This window comes from Eubalaena glacialis, chromosome 9 (assembly GCF_028564815.1).
Source record: "Eubalaena glacialis isolate mEubGla1 chromosome 9, mEubGla1.1.hap2.+ XY, whole genome shotgun sequence".
In the NCBI taxonomy this organism is placed as follows: Eukaryota; Metazoa; Chordata; class Mammalia; order Artiodactyla; family Balaenidae; genus Eubalaena; species Eubalaena glacialis.
Window position 1 is genome coordinate 35,497,926 of NC_083724.1, and position 16,053 is coordinate 35,513,978.

General features: G+C 42.7%; 1 protein-coding gene across 1 annotated transcript in view; it reads right to left on the reverse strand.

Moving 5' to 3' along the window:
• Positions 1-461: 461 nt before the first annotated feature.
• LOC133097300 (stimulated by retinoic acid gene 6 protein-like) overlaps positions 462-16,053 on the reverse strand; it is a 35,188-nt gene continuing 19,596 nt past the window's right edge. Inside the window, exons 10-18 of the mRNA XM_061199191.1 lie at positions 13,940-14,093; positions 8,604-8,679; positions 5,781-5,862; positions 5,414-5,462; positions 4,835-4,952; positions 3,624-3,743; positions 2,219-2,382; positions 1,344-1,490; positions 462-610 (exon numbers count right to left, since the gene is read on the reverse strand). Of these exons, the coding sequence (XP_061055174.1) occupies positions 462-610; positions 1,344-1,490; positions 2,219-2,382; positions 3,624-3,743; positions 4,835-4,952; positions 5,414-5,462; positions 5,781-5,862; positions 8,604-8,679; positions 13,940-14,093 (1,059 nt within the window). The remainder of the gene's footprint in view (positions 611-1,343; positions 1,491-2,218; positions 2,383-3,623; positions 3,744-4,834; positions 4,953-5,413; positions 5,463-5,780; positions 5,863-8,603; positions 8,680-13,939; positions 14,094-16,053) is intronic.

Genomic DNA, 16,053 nt, shown 5'->3' on the forward strand with positions numbered 1-16,053 from the left:
ATAAGACCTGGAAAGGAGGAAACAACGAGGACCCTGTTGGATTAAGGCCATACTTTCCCAGAGAAAAACTGTGTCAAAAGGTTAAACTCTCCTGAGATATAAAGATTTTTACCACCTTTTTCAGTGACACAAAGTTCTGCCCTGTGGCTAAATTAAGTGTGTCTCAACATGGATCTCCCCAAGGCTGCCTCCTAACCATGGATAGTGGAAATCATTATTGGGCAAAGTTTGTTCAACAGAAATTCTCTTTAGTTCTTGATCTTTTTACCAAGGGAATGAATTAGACCTGAGACTTCATTGTTCAGCCCAAGTGCCATCCCATGAATGGCCGGTCTGTATGCCATCTGTGTGGACAGCGCCTGTGCATCCCATCACACTGCAGGGGACAGCTGCTGGGTAGCCTGGGCCTTCTCAGGGGCAGATGTCCTGGAACGGCCTTGTCGCAATGTGGGAGGTCAACGTCAGCTCTCCGAGCACGTCAACAGAATCTGGGTAAAGTCCTGGGAGCCATGACCTGATCTTGATTTTCTGAGCGTGACCAGTCCGGGGTTGTTGATCAGGGTCTGCAGCAGGAGCCACCTTGTCCTGGACCTCACTGAGGTGCGGGGACCTAGGACAGAACCAGAACCAGTAGACTGGGAGGAGGGGGCAGCTTGTCTCTGTCCTTCTCAGAGGCTGTAGCGAAAGCTGCCCAGAAGGTGTGAGGTATGGAAGAAGGAGCTGGACCAGGACTCCTGGGGACATGAGGGTGGCTGGAGGGATGTGAGTTTGTCCCACAGATCTGGGTATCTGCAGCATTGGGAATAGCAATGTAAACAGTCCAGGTCAGTGCTGAGTGTCCATGACAGAACATGGCTAACTGGAGGGCTTCCCAGTGGAAGGCAGAGCAGAATAATAGGGGTGGCAGGGGTGGGAGTAGACAGTATAGAGCCTTGAAGGGATAGGAGTCGGTGGCTGGGAGAGCTGGTGGTAAGGAATGGGGCAAATTAAGCAAAACTGCACACCATCTTGGAGGGCATCTGGCTTGCAGCCTGGGCTATGGGTAGCATCTCAAACAAATGGTTGAATGAAGGACTCAGCTAGCAGAACTAGAGCTCGTTTCTGGAAACAAGGGAGGAGCCCAGTTAGCAGGACAAGGACACAAGGCCTCAGGGGTCCTGTAGCCAGGCTGACTGGGAGCAAAGCCTCCTGATCCCCTGGGTAGAAGGGCTCCCAGGGCAGGGAGTGTGGAGGAAGAGGAGCAGGGAAGGAGGAACCTGGGACATCTCAGGGATCCCAGGGAAGCCTGAAGGTACGTGTTTCCTGGTGTCTGACCCCAGTGTAGTTTCAAACAGGAGACTTACCTGCTGACTGATTTAGGTACCAGTATTTGATGGCCTGCTGCAGCCTCCTCTCTCTGTGGCCTGTGATCAGGATGTGACAAAAGCTGACGAGCACAGGGTTGGTGTGATAATGATCCACATAGAGCATGCCAATCCACGCACTGAACCCTGAAATCCAGAAGGCAAGTCAGGCTGTGCAGTACGTCCCAGGATGGCCCAGCTTGTGCTTTTTATGATGTAACTGCAGCATCACTTTGTTCCCAAATGGTGCCTGTGTCTTTGCTGAGAATCTAGAAAGTGAGGTATAAAGAGCTGGAAAGATTCTTAGAGATCACACCCTAATCTGTTCATTTTATGGGAATATGAAGCTCATAGCAGCTAGGAGCCTCTGTGTCTTATATGAAGAAGCCAGCAGCCATTAAATGAATGAATGAGTGAATGAACAGACATGGGCCAGAAATAGGACAAAAACTGTTTCTTCTCCACAGAAAAAGCTTTGATTTTGGAGCATTTAAACTGAACGAACCATTTTCTTAACTAAGCTTGCAACTAACAACACCAGTAATTCTGAGATGTGTTTTCTCAAAATTTTCAGAGCCATACATTCACAAATTACCTTCTAACTGTTCAGATAGAATTCCGCTACCTCTTACTGCCCTTCATTCTACCTCAAAGGTCTGTCAAACATGCAAGTATTTGATAGCCTGAATTCCCTTCTGACCATTGGGCTGAATAGTTTTGTTTTGTTTTGTTTTTCTATTCAGCTTTATAGCCTCCATGGGAAGATAAACTCTAAGCATAAGTGAAGAGTATGAACTCAGGCCTCTGGTACCCGACTTCCAGGCAGCTTCTGCAAAAGTACAAGACCAACGCTCCCCAGATGCATGGCCACGTACCCATGTCTGCTCTCTCACAGCCACTCTGCAGAATGGTCCTGTCGATGCGGGCGATCAGCCACGTGCCCAGGATGCAGCTGATGAGAAGCCTGGAGAGGCAGGCGCCCAGGCCCAGCAGCACGTTGTAGAAGAACAGAAAATAGTTGAAGTTGTGGAATGCTCTCCTGCAAACAAAAGCAGGCGGAGGGGCAGCACCTTTCAGTATGAGAAGGTGGCTACGCAGGTGGGCTCAGGGGCCCCCCAGACCTGTGGTCAAAGCCTACGTCTCCCATCTCCTATCTGTGTGACCTTGTGCTGTTAGCAGGAGCTGACTGTCCCCACTTTGCAGCTGATGTGAGGACTGGCTCAGAAACAGTGTAGATGGTGCTGAGCCCAGGGCAGGCTGAATGTGAGTGGGGACTGTAAACCTCATGTGGCTACAGCTGGGTTTGTGGTTATGGCAGAGGGTGTGGCTTTCCCACTGTCCACTGCAACAGTGACCTGCCCCCAGCTAGAAATGCTCCAAGTCCTCCAGATGAAATTTCTCAAATGACCACCTGATCACGTGGTCGGTCTCCTGTTGCCTATGGGATGAAGCCCAAACACTGCATATGAATTCTGGGGTCCTCTCTGAGAGGGGCTTTTCTGGCATTACCACTTTGTACCTCCTTCCTGTCCCTCACCATCTAAGGCCACTGCATGGTCACAATATTGGATTCTCACTCTTCTCCCAACGCATCCTGCCCTTTCATGGCTTCCTGCCTGCATTGGTGCAGCGGGGGCTGCAGCCATGCCATCTCCTCATCTCTGCCTGTAGAAATCTTACCGTCCCACCGACCTCAGCTCAAACGTCCCGCCTGCAGCTGAAAGAGAACCCCCGCCTCTCCTCCACCCCACCGCCTCTCCTTCTTCGTTACTCATGTTTCTCTTGTAATGCTTTCACACCCTCTGGACTCTACTGTCCCTATATGTCTGTGTCTGTCAGCTCCAGATCACCGCGAGCACATCACAGGCAGATTGTGTGGAGTATCTCTTTATCCTCAGTGCCCGTGTTGTTTCCTCCATGAGTGAACAGCTTTGAATGAATGAACTAGAAAGGATTACCCATGGGACAGGCACTATTGTTCTAAGTTCATATTTTAATACATTTCAGCCTCAGAACACCTCTCTGATGTATGCACAATTATTTGTAAAATGAGGAAGTGGAGGTTCATAACTGTTTTGTAAGGTCACACAAGGTCACAAAGCTCATAAGGGGCAGAGCCTAGATTTGGCCACAGGCAGTTAGGCCCCAGTTCTGAACCACTGCCCCTCACCCTCTCAGAGAGTATAGAGTCCACCCAGGAACCTGCCAAGGGTGAAGAGGAAGGAACGAGACTGCTGAGGCCAAAGCCCTACAATGCCCCGCTCCCTTCTCTGCCCTCACCTGTTGTTGAGAGCCAAGGGCTTCTGCTTGTCAGCTGTTCCCATCTTTGGTTGCAGGAAGAAGCTGGCGGCGATCCATACCTGCAGGACCATGAGGCCCAGGACGATGGATATGGTGAGGCTGAAACACAGGGTGAGACCAACCTGAGGTGGCCTTGCCCACTCTTCCCAAGCCCATCTTGAATTCCCCTTGATAGAAAGAAGAGAGATGCTGACTGCCTGCCAGACCAACAGTAGCTTGAGCTCTGCCCTTTATGCCTACAGAGCATTCTCCTGCCCACTGTGCAGATGAGAAAACTGAGGCTCACAAAGGGCAGATGACTTTCTCAAAGCTGCATCATCAGGTCTTCTGGCTCCAGACCAGAACTCCAGGATTTAATTATGTCTTTTTGTTGAGGGGTGGCAGCTGGGCTGAGTGGTTTAACAGCATAGGAATCAAAGAAAGGATGGGGTTTTTAGAAGAGCTCATGAAGGCCACAGGAGAGTGGACAGGGCAGGTTCTGCCCCAGACTCACAGGAGGCTCTAGGTGAGTTTAGAACAAAGGAGCTCAGAGCAGGGAGGTCCCCAGAGGGCACCACGCCCTGTGTTTGCATTCTCTGAGTGGCAATGTGGGGTGGTGGTTTAAAGAGGCTTTGGTTTCAGATTGCCCAGCTCCCAGTCCTGCCTCCTCCCCTGGGACAAACTGCCCAGCCTCTCTGTGCCTCTGTTTCCTCATCTGAAAAAAGGGAGCTAATGTAAGTCCCAACCTCAAAGAGTTCTTAAGAGAAAAGATGCGTAGTGAATTCTCAATAATGTCAGCATTCACTTTTACTTTCCATATAGGTAAACTGAGGCTCAGAGAGGCACTTACAAGCCACACATCTGATCTAAAACCCAAGCTCAGATTTACTCTCTCCTTCCACTATACTGTACTTTCTCTCACTTCACCTCCCTGAACCTCAATCTTCCCACCTATAAAATGGACACATATATATCTCCCACAGACACAATTGTGAGGACCCCATTGAACAGTGAGAGTGGAAACATTTTGTAAACTGTGAGGTTCCCATCACAATGAGTTGCTATTTTAGCCCATCCTTGGGTCAGAGCTGAGAGCATGGGTCCAGGGATTGGTGAGAGCCCAGCAGGGAAGGGGTATTTCAAACAGCAGCTGTGAGGGCCCACCAGCTCCCAGGCCTTGGGCAGTGACAGGAAGCCCACCCAGCACTTACATCCCGATGCCCAGTCCTCGGAGCATCTCCAGGGCCTGATTGTGGATGACAGGTAGCACCAGGCTGTACATGATCACTAGGCCACACAGGCTCTGCATCACGTGGATGATGAGGTAGCCTGTGGGCCAAGGGAGCCGGTGGTCACTCAAGGCCCTTCAGGATCCAGTCACACAGGTCCCTCCCTGCAGTCTCCCCTCTAGCCTCCTCCCAACCGAAGGTCCTGGCACTCTTACTTGCGCTGTTTCTTCTGCCTGGCATGACCGCTGACCTTCTGCTCACCCTGCCAGGTGCAGTTCAAACATCAACTCCACTAGAAAGGCTTCTTGCCCTGTCCTGGGTGTGGACAGTCACTTCCTCCTCTGGGTCACCACTGCCCTTAGCATATACACCCCGTGGGCACAGGACAGGTGGTGACGATGACCTACACGAATGTGTGCTTCTCACTCCTTCCGGAAGGTCCCTCAAGGAAGAGCTGGGACCACTTCTGCCCTACGTCTCTCCTCCCTACCCATAGCCAGGCACTCTGCAGGTGCCCAGGGAATGTGTATTGAATTGAATGGGTCATGTGAGGGCACTTACCCCACAGAATATAAGCTATCTGCCAGCCAGAGTACCTTGCAATGGCCACCTGAGATTTAGAAAGAAAAAAAGGTCTGAGAGGGGAGACATGTTGATTACCTCTAACACGTATCCAGCATCCTTGTCTCATTTGAGGGTCACCCACCAACCCACCAAGGCAGGTGTCATGATTGTCCTCATTTTACAGATGAGGAAACTGAGGGCTGGATGGGGACAGTGGCTGTCCCGAGTCACCCAGCAGCAGAACATACTAGAATTGAGGACTCTGGACCCCCAGCCCAGAGCTCTTCCTCTCCTCCTACCCCCGTCTGAGGTGCAGGAGAGCAGGTTTTGGCCTCGGAGCAGAAAGAGGCCTCTGTAGACTTACCACACTCTCTGACGAGGAAGGATTATGGAACTTCAAAGGGAGAAAGTGTTTATCTCCTGCCCACAACCTCTTCATTTGCTTTCTAAAGAAAAAGTGGGAGTTAGTAATGCTCATGACCAGGGCTTAAAAATCATTTTTTAATACTTTTTTTGAAAATTGAGATATAATTGACATATAACATGATATTATTTCAGGTGTACAATATAATAATTCGATATTTGTATATACTGTGAAATGATCACAGTAAGTCTTGTTAATATCTGTCACTGCACACAGTTACAAAAATTTTTTTACAAAAATTTTTTTCTTGTGATGAGAACTTTTAATCTACTCTCTTAGAAACTTTCAAATATTCACTACTTTTTAACTATAGTCGCCATGCTGTACATTACATCCCTATGACTTATTTATTTTATAACTGAAAGTTTGTGCTTTTTGATGCCATTCACCCATTTCACCCCCCGCCTCTGGTAACCACCAATCTGTTCTATGAGTTTAGTTTTAGTTTTGTTTTGTTTAGAGTCCATATAGGAGTGAAATCATATGGTATTTGTCTTTCTCCATCTGACTTATTTCACTTAGCATAATGTCCTCAAGGTCATAACTTATCTCTTGTCTTTTTGGTAATAGCCATTCTGAAAGATGTGAGGTGACATCTCATTGTGGTTTTGATTTGCATTTCCCTGATGATTTAAAACTCTTAATATATTTTGTAAAAATAGCGTATAGCTACCTAATCTCAATGGTGACTGAATGTGATAGTTGAGACTGTGTGTGTGGCTTTTATTTTCTTTAGCTTGCTCTATTTTCTTATTTTCTCTACAGTGAATATACATTACCTATATAATATTATTTCAAAACAGGTAAAAAATTTTTAACGATAGCCCCCCCACTTAAAACAACATAAAATGAAATGAAAAAGAAGCCACAATTCCTCACAATCCCAGCACCCAAAGAAATCACTGTGTGCTTTCCCATGTGCCCGCCTCAGGCTGGCCCTTTGCCTAAAGATTAGGTTGGCATAGTTTTGTTCACAGTCCACATTCACATCTGTATCCTCCTTTTTCTTAACATCCCATTCCAGCAATTTCCAGGTTATTTTGCAATTTCATCACCACTGAATTGGGAAGACTTAGTATGAAATAAAGAATGTAAGTATCTCATTAATAGTTTGCATATTTATTACATAATGAAATGATGATATTTGAGTTATGCTGGGTTAAATAACATATATTATTAAATTATTTTCACCTCTCCTTTAACTTTTTTAAATAGTGTCTATTAGAAAATGCAAAATTGTATCTGTGGCTTTCATTGTGTTTCTGTTTGGCAGTACCAGAGTAGGGTGTGCAACCAGGAATACAAACATGCACAGATATATTTGCAGAGAAAATTTCTGGGAGGATGCACAGAAAATGAATAACAGTGCTTAGCTCTTGGGCAACAATTTGGGGCCTGATGGGAAGAAGACTTACTTTCCACTAAATATTTTTGTAACTTTTTTTTAAAAACACAAGCCTGTAGGTAGGTTGTCGTAATTATAAGAAAAATAACAATACTGGCACAGTGCTAGTGCTGTCCAAAGGGTGATTTCTCATCCATTATTTCCTCTGCCCCATGGTCCTGTAAAGGAGGCAGGGCGGGGCTTATCACTCCTGGGTGACAGGTGTGGGAGGGAAGGGCCAGCCTGGACGGGAAGGAGGCCTCCCCACCACAGGTGCCTTCTTGTCCCTGTGCCCTCAGCTACCCTCCACCCACATCCATGCAGCCAGCTCTGCATTGTGGTTGTTCCTGGTTGTGGTCAAATGCCTCAGTGAATATCTCCCAGCCACTTGTAGGCTAATGAAGGAAGGAGCAGACATATCCCTACATCAGGCAGGGAAAGGGTAAGCAGCAGTGTCCAGTCCACCCACAGAGCCCAGGGAAAAGAAAGCAGAGACAGGGAGCAAGGCAGGGCTGGGATGGAGCGCTGGGGCTCTTTGTGCCAGGAGAGTCTTCACTTAGATGTCATCTGCAGGAGACCCAACCTTTGGGTAGCCAGATGGGGAGGATGTAAAAGCAGGATGCTCTGCAGGGGCGGGAATTGGCCCTGGGCTTCCTGTGAGTGAGTGGGTGACTGTGAACTAGAGACTGAGACTGAGACAGAGAGAGAGAGAGAGAGAGAGAGAGAGAGAGAGAGAGAGAGGCATAGCGAGAGGCAGAGACAAAGGCAGAGAAATGGAGAGAAAAGGGAGCAATAGATACCTAAATTCAACTTCCGTCTGCATGCAAATGCCAGCTACATACTGAAGGCCATCCCCTCCTCCTGTGCTGCTGTTCTTGAGACTGATGCCCCTGGTTCCCTTGTCCCAACCTCCTGTGAGGTCCCCTTGAGCCAGATTCACCTGCTGGGAGCCCAGTGTGATTAGTCCTGGAGAGCAGGGCGGGTCTAACACCTAGTAGCACTGCAGAAGTGTACAAGAAATGACAAGGTCAGAAGGGGCCAGAAGACAAGATCAGCTGCTAATAGCCTGGCTAAAGTTATTTTGTTGAGTCTCGCCTGCTCAGCAGTGAACATGGAGATGAAAGTACCGCTTAGGGTTTTGCTGAAAACCAAAAGAAGACTCTAATCACAATGTCAAGCTTATAGTGGGAGCTCAAATCAATAGTTTTTTGTTTGTTTGTTTTTGTCTTTTACTACCAATAGGTATGGTTGTCCCTAGACCCTATATATACTGCTGTTCCCAATTTGGACACTGCTGGCACTGCTTGGGGATTCTGAGAAAAGTCTGTCAGATGCTTTCCTGGCTGAAGACACACAAATGACTCCTAGAACCCTCTTACCTGTAACAAGCCAAGATGTGAAACAGGTAGCTCACACACGTGAGGGAGGCAGGCAAGATGGTCACCACCCAGACTCCTGAAACAGAAAAGGTGATACGAGAGGCCTCAGAAGATGAACCAGAAACTATTTTTAAAATGCAGAGGGAATTCCCTGGTGGTCCAGTGGTTAGGACTCCGCACTTTCACTGCTGAGGGTCTGGGTTCAATCCCTGGTCAGGGAACTAAAATGCAGAAACTCACAACAGAAAGGTTTGGGCAAAATATACTGTACTTCCTTTAACACACCTCTTGTGCAAATAACGTTTTGCTTATTTTCTGTTTCATTTTAGCCATACACCCTCGATATCCTTTATTTCCTGCGTATTTATAATCTTTTCCTTTGGTATTAATATTTTCAATCTACAGTGAGTAATAGAAAAAGAAAATTATGGAGCATACATATTGTAGGTAGCCTCCAGCCTAGTAAAACATCATTAATTCTTGAACTTCCAATCTCCGCTTTTTGGGGGGTGGTTATCCACCCCCAATAAACAGTCACTTTGTGCAACGGTAACTGGAATCAGGGTCTTGACTATTCATTCATCCATCTTTCAGTATGTTTTTAATATTTCGTACCTAATTTGCTTTCAGAATGATTCTGTGTGCTTGTGAGAGAGGGATGGAGACAGAGGGAAGGAAGTAAAAGCTTCTGTATAAGCCGATTCTCAATAGGTACAGAAAAGGCATTCGAAAGAATCCAACACCTCTTTATAATTCAAATCACTTCATAAACTAGAAATAGAAGGGAATTTCCTCAATTGGATAAAAAGCATCTGCAAAAAACCCACAGCTAACATCATACTTAATTGGTGAAAAACAGACTGCTTTCCCCATCAGTTCAAGAATAAGAAAATCAATGTCTGCTCTTGCCAATTCTATCCAACATTGTACTGGAGGGTCTAGCCAGGGCAGTTAGGCAAGAAAATGCATCCAGACTGCAAGGGAAGAAATAAACTATCTCTATTCACCAACAACATGTTCCTACGTATAGAAAATCCCAAGGAATAAATAAACAAACAAAGTAAAATGGATTAATAAATGAGTTCAGCAAGGTTGTAAGACACAAGACCAATATATAAAAGTCTATTGTATTGCTATACACTACCAACAAATAATATGAAAATGAAGTAAGAAACAACTGCATTTGCAATAGTATCACAAATAATAAAATACTTAAGAATAAATTTAGTAAAAGAAGTATACAACTTGTACACTTAAAACTACAAAAGCTTGTTGAAAGAAATTAAAGAAGACTTAAATTAATGGAAAAACATATCACTTTTATGTATTGGTTGTTCTTTGTGAACATGGCAATATTCCCTAAATTGATCTATAAATTCAAACCAATCCCTGTCAAAATTCCAATGTCATTTTTGTATAAATTGACAAGCTAATCCTAAAGTTCATATAAAAATGAAGTGACCCAGAATAGGCTATACAACCTTGAAAAAGAAGAACAAAATTGCAGGACTCACATTTCTTGAGCTACAGTAATAAGACAGTGTGATATTGCCATAAAGATAGACAAATAGACCAATGGAATAAATTGAGAATCCAGAATTAAACCCCCATTGTCAATGTATTTTCAACAAGGATGACAAGACGATTCAATGGGGAAGGAATATGCCTATTAACAAATAGTGCAGGGGAAACTGATATTCACATGTAAAACAATGAAGTTAGAACCTAACCTCACACCGTATACAAAAATTAAATCAAAATGGATCATACACTCAATGTAACAGCTAAAATGATAAAAGTCTCAGAAGAAAATATGAGAGTAAATCTTTGTGACCTTGGGTTAGACAATGGTTTCTTAGACATGCACAAGTGATAAAAGAAAAAAAGATATATTAGACCGCATTAGAATTAAAAGCATTTGTGTTTCAAAGGACACCATCAAAAAAGTGAAAAAGCAACCCACAGAATGGAAGAAATTATTTGTAAATTATATCTCTTGTAAGGGATGTGTATATAGAATATACAAAGAACTCTTACAGCTCAATAATAGACAAATAACCCAATTTTAAAATGGGCAAAGAATCTCAGTAGCCATTACTCAAAGAAGATGTACAAGTGGTCAATAAGTACATGAAAAGATGCTTAACATCATTAGCCATCAGGGAAATGAAAATCAAAACCGCAACACACCCCCAATGTTCATAGCAGCACTATTTACAATAGCCAAGACATGGAAGCAACCTAAGTGTCCAATGACAGATGAATGGATAAAGAAGATGTGGTATATACATACAATGGAATATTACTTAGCCATAAAAAATAATGAAATAATGCCATTTGCAGCAACATGGATGGACCTAGAGATTATCATACTAAGTGAAGTAAGTCAGAGAAAAACAAATATAATATGATATCACTTATATGTGGAATCTAAAAAAATGATACAAATGAACTTATTTACAAAACAGGAACAGAATCATAGACATAGAAAACAAACTTATGGTTACCAAAGGCGGGGGGGAGGAAGAGGGATAAATTATGAATTTGGGATTAACAGATACACACTACTATATTTAAAATAGATTAAAAAAAAACAAGGGCCTACAGTATAGCACAGGGAACCATAGTCAATATCTTGTAATAACCTATAATAGAAAAGAATCAAAAATAATATATATGTGTGTATATATATATATATATATATATATATATATATATATCTCTCCGAATCACTTTGCTGTATACCTGAAACATTATAAATCAATTATACTTCAATTTAAAAAAAATACAATGCGATACCACTTCATACTTACTAAATGGCTATAATAAAAAAATACAGATATGAACAAATGTTGCTGAAGATATAGAAGCTGGACCCCTCATACATTGGTGATGGGAATACATGGTGATGAAGCTGCTTTTGAAAATGGTCTGGTAATTCCCCCAAAAGCTTAAACATAATTACTACATGATCCAGAATTCCACTCCTAAGTATATACCCAAGATATATAAAAATATATGAAAAACTTGTAGATGAATGTTCACAGCAGTATTATTCATAATAACCAAAAGTTGAAACAACCCAAATTTGCATCAACAAATATATAAATACAATATTGTATATTCATACAACAGAATAAAATTCAGCAATAAAAAAGAATGAAGCTGAGACACATGCTATGATATAGATGAACCTTATAAATATCTTGCTATGTGAAAGAAGCCAATCAAAAAAGACCACGTATTGTATGATTCTATTTATATAAGATGTCCAGAATAGGCAAATCTATAGAGCCAGAAAATAGTGGCCTGGGAGAGTTGAGAAATGGGGAGTGACTGAAAGTGGTCATGATTTCTTTTAGGGTGATGAAAATGTTCTAAATTTGACTGTGGTGATGGGTGCATAAATTTCAAAATACTAAAAACCATTGAATTGTACACTTTAAATGAGTGAATTGTATGGTATATGAGTTATATCTTCATAAAGCTGTTTTTAAAAAGAAGGAAAAAGAAAGCGATTTCCATTCCTTTCAAGTTTCAGATGTGTCTTTATCAGCATCACCAGGACTAGGCAACTGCTCTATCCCAAACCTCCACCAACACAAAGGATGCGGGTAAATCACCATAAATCTCACCCCAGGGGATGCAGGGGACACATCCTTGGAAGGACAGGATGGAAGGAGTCTGGCCACAAGAAGAGTGAGTGCAGACTTTTTCCAGCCAGCAGTAAGAACATGACTGTACACCTTTAATTTAATGCCTTTATCATCCCAAAGGTGAAGCATGTTCAGCCTAAGAGTCTCTCTTGGAAAGAGGGTAGCTGTTTAAAGCTGGAAGAGATTGAGACAGAGTGAAAATGTTATATACTGATTCTTAAAGTGTCTAAACGTGAGAAATATATCAAAGAGGAGATAAAACATGAGTGAATATGGTGATATACTCACTACAATTCACCCAGACCAAGTAACTGAGGTTAGCATTAAAAAGTTGCCCAAAACAGGGGTAGAAATGTGAATTTTCAGAAGTATGACTTAAAACAAGTATTATTAAATCAAACATTAGAATATGCTCGCTGAGTGTATAGGAAGGGACTCATCAGGCAGAACATTAAAGATGAATAAATTGTTCAAGGGCAACAAAAAAAGTATGGTAATATGGAAGAAGCAGTACCCACCTTAGTGTAACCTTCTATGTCATGTATGTGTAAGAGAATTTTCCTCAAATAATTCACAGTAGATCTATTCCCCTCTGGTTTTGATATTCTACTAGCTTGTGAGTCTTAAGTGAAAATATTATTTGCATCACCTGTTTCATGGCTTAAGGAACATACGGTAATTTACAGCCATTAAATGTCAGAGCTACAAAGGCTTTTGGAAACCATGTGGTATCCTCACCCCAGTCCCATTTTAAAGATGAGGAAACTGAGGCCACGAGAAGGGACCTGACTTGTCCAATGACAGAGTTTATCCTGACATCTTGTCCAGGTCCTTTCTCAACAAGGAATAGTGAAGAACTTTCCTTCCTTCATGGGCAATGGACATATAATTAGAGTATGTCATGTTCAAAGAAACCTACTATTTTAAGGTAAAGTGACTGTTATGGACAGAATGTGTGTGTCTCCCACCCCCCACAAAATTCATGTGTTGAAACCCTAATCCCCAGTGTGATGGTATTTGGAAATGGAGCCTTTGGGAGGTGATTAGACCATGAGGGTGGAGCCCTCAAGATGGAATTAGTGCCCTATAAGAAGATACATGAGAGTTTGCTTCCTCTCCCTGTTCTCCATCCAGTATGTGAGGACACAAAGAGAGGGTGGCCATCTGCAAGTCAGGAAACAGACCCTCCCCAGACACCAGGTCTGCTAGCACCTTCAACTTCCCAGTCTCCAGAACTGTGAGAAATAAATGTTTGTTTTTATACCACACAGTCTATGGTAATTTGTTATAGCAACCTGAACTAAGCAGAAATTAAATTTGAATGATATAAGTAAACTTTTCATATAATAATGAAGTCACGGCCCACTGTTTTATCTTTTCCAAAGTGAAAAAAATATGATGATTTTAGTTGTTTCCACTGGCATCAAACAAAATAGGCTACGTGAGATTAGAAAATTATCAGGGCATGTTCAATTCAGCCCCAAATAGGTTCTAACAAAATGGCCTGTGTCCTGACCCCTTTTTCCTTCGAGTCAACCCAGGGAGGCATAGAGCAATTGTAACACAGGTAATATCAAGACCAGCAGCAATAATCACTATAGGTGTGCACCTGCCACAAGTCACAAGTCCCTCTCTGTTTCCTACACAGGCAGCAGGAACAAAGGTGGAGGATGGTTTTACCTTTGGTGACGTTAATCAGCTCTTTCACCTTCAGGAGGACTGGGGTCAGCATCCCTGTCTGGTTCATGGAGGCGACGTAGCTCTCCAATTCGCCTTCAAACACATCCAGCTCATCTCTCACATACACGAACATGCAGAACTCAATGACAATGAACTGGGGACACAGAGCAAATGTTTCAAGGTCTCACCTGAGTCCAGCTCAGTATATGAATAACATATGGGTCTCTCTTTGGTTTTGAGGTCAAAACTCTTTGAAGCTCAAAACTCATCTGCAATAGACTCTGGACACTTGCTCTACTGAGATGAATGGGATTGTGACTTCTTTGGAGACAGAAGTCACCCCAAACTCTGTTCTTCACACAACAGCATATAAGAGTAGGCCCCACAAGGGCTCAAAGAACTCTTCAAACATTAATTAAATCAGAGTGAAATAATTAAAACAGAGTGAACTTTGAATAAGGGGTGACCCTGGGGACAATTCCAGACACTTCTCACTGTTCCCCTTCTTGTATCTTGGCAATGACCAAATTGGAGGAGGTGCTGTTTCCTGTATGCATGTCATGCTTGCTCCCCTCCTATCATCCTGTCATCCTGCCTTCATGCCCCCATCAGCATGCCATTGCTTCTAGAGTCCCTGACGCCATTTTACTTCATCAACCGAACTGAATGTGTAGCTCAAATGCTGCTATTTTCAGGCAGGTTCTCAATCCAGAGTAATTCACTAAATTTCCAAAGCACTTTTACCTTTTCTTTTTCTCTAGTTAGACGGCAGTACTTCATACCATATCTTATCTTCTTGTCTTAGACCATGGGCTACTCTCAGGCCAAGACTCTGCTGAATCAGCTCTCTTCTCTCTTCCAGGTCTTAGTATAGTGTTTGGCATAGAGTAGACAACCAATCATGATTTAATAAACACAATAACACCGAGTGATTTACCCACTGCTGCAGAGAACTCTAGCTAGTTGTCCATTAAAATCTCTTCTCCCCTTTTTTGGGCGCAGGCTGGACTACATTTGCCAGCCTCCCTTGAGTTAGATGTGGGCACATAACAAGGTTCTTGTCAATGGAAAAAGAGTGGAAGGAATGTGTGCTGGGTCCATATGGCCTTTGAAAACCTCTCACATGCATTTCGCTGCCTGCTTTCTCCTTCTGCTGACTGGATGCAGGTGGTGAGGGTGCTCAGGGGTGATGAAGGCACACGATGGAGAAACTAGTTATGGAACAAACACGTGGAAGACTGCTACCTCCCAAACCTGAACACTCACTCAACACTGTTAGGTGGGCAAAAATATATTCAGTGTTGTCAGTGAAATTTGTGGGTTTATGTGGTACTTCATCATAACCTAATACATTCACTTAAATCTTAATCACAGGATTAGTTTATATAGGTATCATCCTAGTACACTTAAAATGAGCAGAAGACAATTTGGCCATTTTTATCCTGCCATTTGACCCTGCTTTTGACTCAGACATTTTACCTCAGATAACAATGACCACGTGAAATGCTTTGATTCTGTACTTTATTGACTTCCTGTTTTCAATTTCATAGGTTTCTGCTCTAGTTTTTATTACATCTATTCTTCTGCTTACTTTGCATTTTAATTTGCTCTTTTTTGTTTGTTCATTTCCTAAGGTGAAAGCTTAGACGATTGATTTAAGATCTTTCTTCACATCTAATATATACATTCAATGCTATAAATTTCCCTCTAAGCACTGCTTTTGCTGCCTCCCACAAATTTTGATAAGTTGTGTTTTCATTTTCATCTGTTCAAAATATTTTTAATTTCCCTTGATTTTTTTCTTTGGCTCATATGTTACTTAGAAGTGCGTTGTTTTAATACCTACTACTTGCAGATTTTCCGTTATCTTTCTGTTATAGATTTTTAGTTTAATTCCACTTTGATCTGAGAGCAGACATTGTATAATTTCTATTCTTTTAAATTTATTAAGACATGTTTTATGGTCCAGGATATAGTCTATCTTGTTGAATTTTCCATTTACTCTTGAGAAGAATGTGTATTCTACTGTTGTTGATGAAGTAGTCTTTGGATTTCCAAAATATCCAATTGATTGATGGCATCAATTACAGTTCAGATTTTCCTACCTTGGCACT